At 38.4% G+C, this 12,710-nt stretch overlaps 1 protein-coding gene across 1 annotated transcript in view; it reads left to right on the forward strand.

Moving 5' to 3' along the window:
- LOC123751693 (putative neural-cadherin 2) overlaps positions 1-12,710 on the forward strand; it is a 400,838-nt gene that overhangs the window by 353,548 nt on the left and 34,580 nt on the right. Inside the window, 2 exon segments of the mRNA XM_069330285.1 lie at positions 7,856-8,264; positions 10,395-10,673. Coding sequence (XP_069186386.1) covers positions 7,856-8,264; positions 10,395-10,673 — 688 coding nt within the window.

Raw genomic sequence — 12,710 nt, forward strand, 5'->3', positions numbered from 1 at the left:
TGTCAATTGTTTGTATCTTCCCTGCCAGACGTAAGACTATTATTGTTTCTCAAAGAGCATTTAAAGACTGAGCTGGGGGTTGATTATTAAATAATAACATAGGCACCAACTTTGCTTACTAATACTTTCTAATCATTCATAAAGTAACAATACGTTTCATAGGGGAAGATCTTTAATGTGCTTAGCTGCACGATCAATTAGGCTCCTCCCGGCACCACAACATGAGGGAGGCAGCTGGTGGCTAGCTCGGTCTTCTCTTGGCTGGTGGCGTGAGGTTAAGACCTACTCTGTGGCTGTATCCCTACTCTCCTTCCTTCTCCTCTTACTTATTTCCCTTACCTGAAGTTCCTGTATCCTTAAGCTAAGTACAGGGCATTAGTGAGTGTGCCTACTCTGGTAGTAACGATTGGTGAGACCTGGGGATAGTATTTTGCCAGTGTTTGGGTACCCCTAAGTGTTGTGTTTTGTATTAGGGTCCCACGTGGTTTCACTACCCTAAGCTGCATCCAGCTTCAGTGCTTATCCAGTAGTACTTTACCCTAGCTTGTTATTAGTGTAAACCTTGTATCCTGCCTACGTGGACCAAGGCTTTTAACGTAAGATAGTGTGGTAAAGTTATTATTATTATTGTTATTGGTGTGAGTGTATATGGGGGGTTGTTAACGGGTTAATAAATAAGTACATGAATTACAGAGTATCTCTTCTTCCAAGGTGGGAGCGCAGTGATCAACCCTTAGACGAACATATTTGGTCTTGTAGCAAGTTATTACTACTGTGGATAGTTTATTTTGGGGGCCGGGCCTTTTAGCTCTCCCATATATGATACTCCTGTCTTCTAACTACCTATACCCCTTAATAGTACCAGTACCCCATAGAAGCCCCACTCATATCATTTGTAACAGTTTCCTAAAAACATTAGTGTTGAACCCATTAAGGTTATTCACTTTTACATCAAGAAACGACAATGAATTATCAACTTCACACTCTTAACTGTCACATAACTGTCGTTTGGTCCCAAGATTCCTCAGGTTTAAAGTGTATTCCGACAAATTTGCGTTGACAAGTGAATATAATTCTTGGTTATTAAGATTGTTGGACTTTGAAATTTCTGAAAAGCAGAAGCGGGTAAATAAGTTGAAAAGTGAATTGCACGTGAACTTGGAGAAATTCAAGATCTTGGTTTCCTGGGTTGATTTTGCATCCTTAAAATGTAAATATGAAAATTATAATGATAAAAGGGTTGAAAAATGTAGACTTATTCACGAGAAGAAATTGCGTAACTTGGGTATACCTTCATTTAATTCGGTGGACCCTGATAAGGTGGTTTTCAATTTTTCAAAGATAGTTCTGTCTCCCATTGAGAAAGAACTTCTCTCTCTGTGGTTAGACTTCGGGTTGATGTGTAAAAAACCTAAATTTGTTAATCATTTTTTAGGTTTTGAGCGGTTATGCAATACATTGAAAACTTGTACCCTAAGGACTGGTACAAATTATAGTTGGACCAATATCATCAGTACTGTTTCCTCCTTAGCACATGATGTCTTTAACGACTTTGGTAAATATAAATCTACATTCCCTCCTTTTGACAAAAGGAAATTGGAGTGTATTAATGGCTTAAAGAATGATAGGAGTATTTGCATTACTAGACCAGATAAAGGTAGGGGTATAGTGGTTTTGGACAAGTTAGAGTATGTGAATAAGGTGGAAAGGTTGTTAGAAGACCCCTCTAAATTTACGTTGGTTGATATAGACCCATTCTAGTATATTTTGAAATGTGAGGATAAACTGAATAGAGTTTTAAGAAGTCTGAAAGACTCTCTTTTTGATTATACTAAATTACTTGCAACTGGCTCTAAGCCAGGCATCTTATATGGGTTACCTAAAGTTCATAAAACAGGTATACCGATTCGTCTTATTTTATCAGCGATTGGCACTTTTAATTATAAACTGGCTAAGTTTCTGGTTCCATTATTAGAACCATTAATGCATAATGAATTTACTGTGAGAAATTCTCAGGATTTTGTAAAAGAACTTTCCTCTTTAAATTTTGAGTTCCCAACTATAATGGCCAGTTTCGATGTTGAATCACTTTTTGCTAATATTCCTTTGTTGGAAACCATTGATATCTGTGTAAGTCAATTATTTGCGGACACTAACTTAGTGTCTGGATTTTGTAGTAAAATATTCAGACAGCTGTTAGAAATATCAGTTAAAGACTCCATCTTTATGTTTAATAATATTTATTATAAACAAATTGATGGAGTAGCAATGGGGTGTCCTTTAGGTCCTGCACTGGCTAATGCTTTTTTGAGTTTTCACGAAATAAATTGGCTTGATAATTGTCCTTTGGCCTTTAAACCAGTCTTGTACAGGAGATATGTAGATGACACTTTTTTGTTGTTTAGGGACCAATGTCATATTGAGAAATTTAGAGAGTATCTTAATGCACAACATAGTAATATACGTTTTACTGCAGAGTGTGAAGTTGATAATTCATTGTCGTTTCTTGATGTAAAAGTGAATAACCTTAATGGGTTCAACACTAATGTTTTTAGGAAACCAACCTTTACTGGTTTAGGTTTAAATTTTAATTCCTTTGTTCCTGATATTTTTAAGAAAAATGCAATTAACACTCTAGTGAATAGGGCCTTTGTTTTATGTTCTAATTGGAATAACTTTGATCAAGAAATTAATTTTCTTGTGAAATTTTTTTCAAATAATGGTTATCCTTTGCATATGGTTTATACTTTTATAAGGAATTTCTTAAATATGAAGTTTCACCCATCGTGTAGGATTACTACAGTGGAAAGGGATCTTAAATATATTAAATTACCATTTTATGGCACTATTAGCTTTTCTGTAAGGAGTCGTTTGAGGAGACTGTTGCAGCAGTGTTATCCTCAAGTAGACTTTAGATTTATTTTTGTCAACACAAATACCATAGGCTCTTATTTTAAATTTAAAGATAAAGTGCCTACCCCCTTGTGCTCAAACGTCGTATATATGTATAATTGTTCCAGCTGTAATGCTGGATATGTCGGGAGTTCCATTCGGAACTTTAAGATTAGGATACTTGAGCACCGGGGATTATCTTTTAGGACTGGATTACCATTGTCTAAACCAGCATTTTCGGAGATTAGAAACCATTGTTATGAGTTTGATCATTCTCTGCTGGAATCTGATTTTAAAATTCTGGACACTTGTATGAATGGCCAGTCAGATTTGAGAGTAATGGAATCCTTATATATAAAGGAGCTGCGGCCTCTGTTAAATAGCAACCTTTCAGCTGTTCAATTGTACACTGTATAGTACACAGTAGGCCCTGTAATTTGATTTATAGTTCATTTTGGTAGTTTAATTTTTTTGTTTAGTTTACCATGTCTTTGCCCTTTCTTACTTATTTCAAGTCTTGACATTGTACATTAATATAATCTTTTATTAAGATATATAATACATTTTTTGGTAATTAATTTTATTTAATATTTGAGTTTTTTATAAGATTTTGGTTAGTATGTTATAATTGTCGTTTATTCTGTTCGTATTTTACATACATTTTTTGGAGATTTGTATTCATTATATAAATATTTGTTATAGTGTTTAGTATCTATGTGGTAGGTATCAAGTTTCACTTCTGATCACTTCACGTAAGTTTAATAGAATGGTTTGTTTCAGTAGTTATAAATTTCATCTTGTAGTTTATGGATTTTAAGTTAGTTTTAATATGTATGACAGTTAATAAGTTTTATTTGTATTGATCGATTTAAGTGCGCTTAAGTGTTTTGTTTTTTAAGCATTTTCCTTATTTTGTTTACTAGCTATTTGATTGTGATTTCTGTTTTTTCTTTTAGATCTGATGATGAATACGAGAAGTATTCGAAACGTTATGCATTTTAAAGCAAATATTCTGAAACAAGATGTTCAGTATATCCCTGGTTTTCCTATTCATTTTAAAAAATATATATATATATATATATATATATATATATATATATATATATATATATATATATATATATATATATATATATATTTCTAGTCTGACGCGACACGGGCGCGTTTGGTAAAACTTATTACATTTTCAAAGACTTTAGTTCACAAATACACAACTGAATAGAACTTACGTATCTCCGATTTTATATCTACATTAGAGTGAGGTGGAAGGGGTGATGTGGCATTAACACAAGACAGAACAAAATGTGGTATTAATAGGGTATTAATTTCATCAACACAAGACAGAACAAGAGTATTAATAGGGTATTAATTTCATCAACACAAGACAGAACACGAAACAATGGATATTGAATAGAAGTGTTTGTAGAAAGCCTATTGGTCCATATTTCTTGATGCTTCTATATTGGAGCGGAGTCTTGAGGTGGGTAGAATATAGTTGTGCAATAATTGGCTGTTGATTGCTGGTGTTGACTTCTTGATGTGTAGTGCCTCGCAAACGTCTAGCCGCCTGCTATCGCTGTATCTATCGATGATTTCTGTGTTGTTTACTAGGATTTCTCTGGCGATGGTTTGGTTATGGGAAGAGATTATATGTTCCTTAATGGAGCCCTGTTGTTTATGCATCGTTAAACGCCTAGAAAGAGATGTTGTTGTCTTGCCTATATACTGGGTTTTTTGGAGCTTACAGTCCCCAAGTGGGCATTTGAAGGCATAGACGACGTTAGTCTCTTTTAAAGCGTTCTGTTTCGTGTCTGGAGAGTTTCTCATGAGTAGGCTGGCCGTTTTTCTGGTTTTATAGTAAATCGTCAGTTGTATCCTCTGATTTTTGTCTGTAGGGATAACGTTTCTATTAACAATATCTTTCAGGACCCTTTCCTCTGTTTTATGAGCTGTGGAAAAGAAGTTCCTGTAAAATAGTCTAATAGGGGGTATAGGTGTTGTGTTAGTTGTCTCTTCGGAGGTTGCATGGCTTTTCACTTTCCTTCTTATGATGTCTTCGATGAAACCATTGGAGAAGCCGTTATTGACTAGAACCTGCCTTACCCTACAGAGTTCTTCGTCGACTTGCTTCCATTCTGAGCTGTGGCTGAGAGCACGGTCGACGTATGCGTTAACAACACTCCTCTTGTACCTGTCAGGGCAGTCGCTGTTGGCATTTAGGCACATTCCTATGTTTGTTTCCTTTGTGTAGACTGCAGTGTGGAAACCTCCGCCCTTTTCCATGACTGTTACATCTAGAAAAGGCAGCTTCCCATCCTTTTCCGTCTCGTAAGTGAAACGCAGCACGGAACTCTGCTCAAATGCCTCCTTCAGCTCCTGCAGATGTCTGACATCAGGTACCTGTGTAAAAATGTCGTCAACATACCTGCAGTATATGGCCGGTTTCAAGTTCATGTCGACTAAGACTTTTTGCTCGATGGTACCCATGTAGAAGTTTGCAAACAGGACACCTAGGGGAGAACCCATAGCGACCCCATCTACTTGCTTATACATGTGCCCATCCGGGCTCAAGAAGGGTGCCTCTTTAGTACAAGCTTGGAGTAGTTTCCTCAGAATACTTTCTGGCATGTCAAGAGGAGTACAGGCTGGATCACGATACACTCTGTCGGCTATCATTCCGATTGTCTCGTCCACAGGTACGTTGGTAAACAGCGATTCTACGTCCAACGAGGCTCTTATCCCTGTGGCCCGTGCGCCCCGCAGTAAGTCCACAAATTCCTTTGGAGACTTCAGGCTGAAGGCGCAAGGAACATAAGGAGTCAGCAGGCCGTTGAGTCGCTTCGCCAATCTGTACGTGGGTGTGGGTATCTGGCTAATGATTGGCCGAAGTGGGTTTCCAGGCTTGTGCGTCTTGACATTTCCATACGCATATCCAGGTTTATATTCCCCAATGATCTTTGGCAGGTGGAGTCCGGATTTCTTGGCGTTCACAGTTTCGATCAGTTTGTTGACCTTTGCTTTTAATTCGGCTGTAGTGTCCTTCGTTACCCTTTGGAACTTAGTTTGGTCAGAGAGTATGATGTTCATTTTCGCCAGATATTCGTCTTTTTTAAGAATGACATATATTGGCGACTTGTCACCTCTCCTGACAACTATCTCCTTGTTCTCACGAAGGCTTTTAGCTGCCGCTCTAAGCTCGGGGGACAGTATGGTGCTTCTGTAGTTGCCTCGATTCTTTCCTCCTTCTGCAATAAGTTCTGCTTGTAAGGTATCTTTGGTAGTGACCTTCTTTTGTGTCTCGAGGTCGAATATGTCGTCCAACAGAATTTCCAACTCCACTTTCCGGGCCATTTCACTCGGTCTGGACATAACATGACAGTTTATGCCCACCTTACTCAAATGTAATGCCACATCACCCTTCCCACCTCACTCAAATGTAGATATAAAATCAGGGAAACGCAAGTTCTAATCAGTTGTGTATTTGTGAAGTCTTTGAAAATGTAATAAGTTTTACGAAACGCGCCCGTGTCGCGTCAGACTAGAAATAAAAATGAATTTTGGAGAAGTGATTTTTGATTTACCTCCAACAGTGAAGCATAATGTACGAAAGATTGAGAAAATTCGTGTTAGAATTATTAATCTTACTTTTTCGGTCATATTTAATAAAATATGTCTACAGGAAAGACTGCTACCAAAATATACTAATGTTAAAGTGCACGACCCAGCAGCAAGGAATCAAGCCTTCACGATAAAATATCGCCAGGATCTGATTCGTGATCAGATATATAAGGCAGAGAATGAAATCAAAGACAAAAAAACGCAACTACTTCATGCTACAAACGAGTGGAGAAATAGCAACATCGACCATAGTATCCGTACCCGCATTGAACAACACCTCGACATCCTCACAGACCAACATCACCTCAGCACTGAAACAAGGATTATCAAGAAACTAACAACATTATATGGAGGACCTATGGCAATTCCACGACCAAGAGATGGCTTCCTGAACCTTCCTATATATATATATATATATATATATATATATATATATATATATATATATATATATATATATATGTCGTACCTAGTAGCCAGAACTCACTTGTCAGCCTACTATGCAAGGCCCGATTTGCCTAATAAGCCAAGTTTTCATGAATTAATGTTTTTTCGTCTACCTAACCTACCTAACCTAACCTAACCTAGCTTTTTTTGGCTACCTAACCTAACCTTACCTATATATATAGGTTAGGTAGGGTTGGTTAGGTTCGGTCATATATCTACGTTAATTTTAACTCCAATAAACAAAAATTGACCTCATACATAGTGAAAAGGGTAGCTTTATCATTTCATAAGAAAAAAATTATAGTAAATATATTAATTCAGGAAAACTTGGCTTATTAGGCAAATCGGGCCTTGAATAGTAGGCTGAGAAGTGAGTTCTGGCAACTAGGTACGACATATATATATATATATATATATATATATATATATATATATATATATATATATATATATATATATATATATATATATATATATATATATATATATATTTAGTAACAATTATGCAATTATTGTTATATTAGGTAAAATATTTAATTTTTTCATGTTCGTGTATTGAGACAACCCAAGACACAAATTACTGCACATGGGCTTGACAAGGTCAATTTTAACTGCCTGCTGCTCAGGCTATACTTATTGAAGGCCCTTAGCCATTCATAACTTGGCCGAGACTCTTAATAACACAGATTTGTGTCCAAGTTTGGTGAAGTTTGGCAAACAAAAACTTAAGACGCAATTTGCAGGATTACCCAGAGGTCCGGGTTAACGGGCTCCAGAGTAGGGAGCTCCTACCTTTCCTTAGTCTGGTGTAGGACTAAAACTTCACAATTAGGATTATTTATCTGCAGAACATTGCGAGATTATTTCCTGGGTTCTGTTTGGACGATACGTTCCTCAGATGCATCTGCCCTCACGGCACCTGGGGCTCTCGCTGCAAGGTGATCGTTAGGCACTTCGAGAACGACAGTGGAGGGTCGGACTTGGCAAGTAGTGAAGATAAGGTTGTTACTGTGGGCGGGTGGGCGTGGGTGCCGCCCATCCCGCCTTGTGCCGAAGTCCACCTGAGTCTGGAGGTGCTGACCAGATCCATTGCGGCCACGCTACTGTACTCAGGACCGGACCAGGGGGCACCAACCCCAGAGACCGAAGAGAACGCCGCTAGGGACCTGTTGCTGCTGGAGCTGCGTCAGGGCCGTCCGTCTCTCCTGCTGGACCTGGGGGACGGCCCTGTCACCCTCGACCTCAACGCCTCCTACTCCCTGGCAGACAACACCTGGCACAGGATCGACCTCATATGGAAAGACGAGGTGAGGAGTGAGGATGTAGCGCAGAGACTCTGGACTCTAGGTAATGGTTTTGAAATCCATATGATTGTTGTGATCGATATCGTTGTGACTTCTATTATAATGGTAAATATTATCATTATTTCATATCATTCATTATCATAACAAATATCATGTTGTTAATCGCCTGACTAGTCTCGATTACTGCCTGTTATAGTCGATTAAACTACTATAAATGTCATTAAACACATCACTGTGAATCATACCTAGTTTTCTTCGACACTTGCTGCAGTAAATGTTATCACAATAGAACATAAATCCCATTTCAAAACCGTGGTTGATATTCGGCCTTCGTCAGGCCCATTCAATATATTTAATCTACATTCAAAAGAAAGGGCCACCGAATGAATATATTTTTATATTTGAGAAAAGTCCGTTTTTGGATACAGTTTAACATTTACGAATGCATATTTCGATTACATTGCAGCTTGGACAGCCAATACATAGGCAACCCAGCATTTTTTGCGATGTATAATATTATGGCAGGTAATTGGATCAAGGTATCAACGTGCCGATGCAAATAACGTTAAAACTGGGTGATACACAGACTCAAATGTGTGGGACAGCTCACACAGTTAAGCAAAAGCAAGGAAGGGATCCAAGTAATTTGTGGCATTCTCCCGAGAAGAGGAGTTGGAAATTGGTTGTCTAGGACTCATAGTGTCAATTACTAACTATTGCATGGTCTATGCAATTAAATGCATGGTCAATGCATTTATTTATTGATACTTGCAACTCCTATGAATTCAAGATAATAGCATGCAGTGGTTTAAACAGTATCGATATCTTTGAGTAAGGATAGCTTCTAAAAAATATATATTCAATAAGAAATTTAATATCTGAAGGAGAAAGCAAAATCTTAATCAAATCTAACCACAGGGCCCCATATACGAGTGGGACACAGTGTCAAGAATGTTTTACTTAAATGCCGTTCGTTCAGTAGTTGATTACGTAGCGTCTGGCTTATTGCCTTATTCTGCCTTATTTCTCCAAACAAACGGTTGACGTTATTCAAAACGATGCAATGCGTCATAATTGGGCTCTTAAAAGGATATTAAAAATATCATTAACAAATATAAAAACATATTTATATATATATTAGGCCTAAAGGATACAAACCAAACTAACATCGGTAGATAAAGGTAAATTGGCTTATTGCCTGCATGCTGATCAAGATCACGACTCCTTGCGTCCGAACATAGCTAATAACTATCATTGGGATGCACTCTAGCTGGAAGTTGCAAGTCATGTTTGTATCATTATAGTTCCAGTTCTTCCTTTTACCTTCATTTTACAGATTTTCTTTACTATAAAACAAAGTTTACACAAAATGTAAATCTCGTGTTAATTTCGTAATGAAATATGTGCATTTATGAACATTTTATATTGCAAATTGCTTTCCTGAGATTTTTAAAGATACACGTGATCAGGTTTTGTCTTTCATGATAATTCATAATTCAGTGTTCAAGAATAATGAGAGATACTAGATTTTTTGGAGATAGTGAGTTATACTGTTTGTGGTTCAGGAGAGAATGATCGTTATATATTTTTTCCAGGCTTATATGATAGGTATTTAATGTTAAAGATGGTATGATATTTATTTTTCATGGTAGTATGCTATATGTTAATTTTTCAGGAGGGTGTGTCATCTCTCACAATACTTATAGGAGAATGATAGTTAATTTTTGTTCAGCAGAAAGATAGTCATCTATTGTTCAACAGAGTATGATTATAATTCAGTGTTCAGGAGACAGCTGCTCGTCAGATGATATTATTTACTAATATTTAAAAAGGGTGTAAAATACTCACCCAACACAATTTACATCGAAACATTAATCGCTGGTTATTCTCTCTCCTTTCCCAATTTGTGCCCTTCCACCTCCTCATCCTTCCCAATCACGCTTCCTTCTTTTCTCTCAATTCTTTTTCTTCACCCACTCTTATCTTCCGACCCCTCATCCAATTTTCCTTGTCTTATTAACTTGTCCACTACTCTTCTACCCTTGCTCCTCTCTTCCTCTCCTTCTCCATCCTCTTCCATATCTCCATCTCCTTCCTTTCCTTTCGCTCGTTCTCTCCCACTCTCACTCTCAGTTGGTGGAAATGATTGTGGACTTGTGCACGGGCAACGGACCGGACGACGTGCCACCGCCTCCACCCTCCACCCCCGCCCACAACCACTCCAAGACGCACACCCATCCCGACGCCCACACTTGTAGAGGGGCGGCCAGACTGCCTCGTGCCGCCCGCGTCCTCAACACAAGTGGACCGCTACAAGTGGGTGGACTGTCACACCCTCTACCAGCAAACACTTTACAAGAGAGTTTCCCACCTTTCTATGGCTGTCTCCGGAACCTCAGAGTCAACGGCCAGGTGAGAGGCGCTGTAGTAGCAGTGTGTGTGTATATATATATATATATATATATATATATATATATATATATATATATATATATATATATATATATATATATATATATATATATATATATATGTGTGTGGGGGGGGGGTACTTACCTTATTGCCTAATTTACCTAATTGTGCATGCGGGGTTGAGCTCTGGCTCTTTGGTCCCGCCTCTCAACTGTCAATCAACAGGTGTACAGGTTCCTGAGCTTACTGGGCTCTATCATATCTAAACTTGAAGCTGTGTATGGAGTCAGCCTCCACCACATCACTTCCTAATGCATTCTATTTGTCTACTATTCTGCCACTGAAAAAATTCTTTCTAACATCTCTATGGCTCATTTAGGCACTCAATTTCCACCTATCCCCGAGTGCGTGTGCCCCTTGTGTTAAAAAGTCTGTCTTTATCTACCCTATCAATTCCTCTGAGAATCTTGTATGTGGTGATCATGTCCCCTCTAACTATACTGTCTCCCAGTGACGTGAGGTTTAATTCCCGTAGTCTCTCCTCGTAGCTCATACTCCTCAGTTCGGGTACTAGTCTGGTGGCAAACCTTTAAACCTTTTCCAGTTTACTCTTATGCTTGACTAGATATGGACTCCATGCTGGAGCCGCATACTCCAGGATTGGTCTGACATGTGGTATATAATGTTCTGAAAGATTCCTTACACAAGTTTCTAAAGGCCGTTCTTATGTTTGCCAACCTGGCATATGCCGCTGATGTTTTCCTCCTGATATGAGCTTCAAGGGACAGGTCTGGCATGATATCAACCCCCAGGTCTTTCTCTGATTCTTGAAGTATTTCATCTCCTAAATGATACCTTGTATCTGGTCTCCTGCACTCAACACCTATCACCATTACATTACATATGCTCGGGTTAAACTCTAACAACCATTTGTTCGACCATTCCTGCAGCTTGTCCATGTCTTCTTGAAGCTTCAAGCTGTCCTCCTCTGTCTTAATCCTCCTCATAATTTTGGCGTCGTTAGCAAACATGGAGAGGAATGAGTCTATACCCTCTGGGAGATCATTTACGTATATCAGAAACAGGATAGGTCCGAGTGCAGAGCCCTGTGGGACTCCACTGGTGACTTCATGCTAGTCTGATGTATCACCCCTCACTATAACTCTCTGCTTCCTATTGCTTAGGTACTCCCTTATCCACTGGAGCACCCTACCAGTTACTCCTGCCTGTTTCTCCAGCTTATGCATCAACCTTTTATGGGGTACTGTGTCAAAGGCTTTCCGACAGTCCAAAAAAATGCAGTCCGCCCATCCTTCTCTTTCTTGCTTAATCTTTGTCACCTGTCACCTATTAAGCCTGTAAGGCAGGATTTACCCCTACCTGAACCAATGTTGATGGGTTGTCACGAAGTCCGAAGAAAGAAGAGAAGAAGTCACGAAGAACCAATGTTGATGGGTTGTCACGAAGAAGGATGGGTTGTCCACGAAGAAGAAGAAGAATTTACACCTACCTGAACCAGTGTTGATTGATTGTCACGACGGAACTCTGTCGAGTTCCACATAAAAGATTGTTCTGGAAACTGGAAAATATTGGAGGGGTGACAGGTTAGCCTCTAATATGGATGAAACATTTTCTGACTGATAGAAAAATGACGGCAGTGATCAGAGGCAATGTATCGGACTGGAGAAATGTCACAAGTGTGTGTTTGTATGTGTGTGTGTGTGTGTGTGTGTGTGTGTGTGTGTGTGTGTGTGTGTGTGTGTGTGTGTAAACCAAGAAAATAAACACGTGATGAAAAATGTGACAGGGTTAGACCACGAAGGAAAAATTGAAACAAGATTTTCCTTATGTACTTTCGTATATTAATACATCTTTAGATGGAATATAAATTATATTCATATTCCTTCTAAAGATGTATTAATATACGAATTATATATACGAGATATTAAAATACGAGAGAGAATTACGTCGGTAAAGAGACCCCTCATTCATATACAGGCACAAATGCATAAATATTTTCTCTTCATTTTCAGGGAA

Source organism: Procambarus clarkii, chromosome 24 (assembly GCF_040958095.1).
Source record: "Procambarus clarkii isolate CNS0578487 chromosome 24, FALCON_Pclarkii_2.0, whole genome shotgun sequence".
In the NCBI taxonomy this organism is placed as follows: Eukaryota; Metazoa; Arthropoda; class Malacostraca; order Decapoda; family Cambaridae; genus Procambarus; species Procambarus clarkii.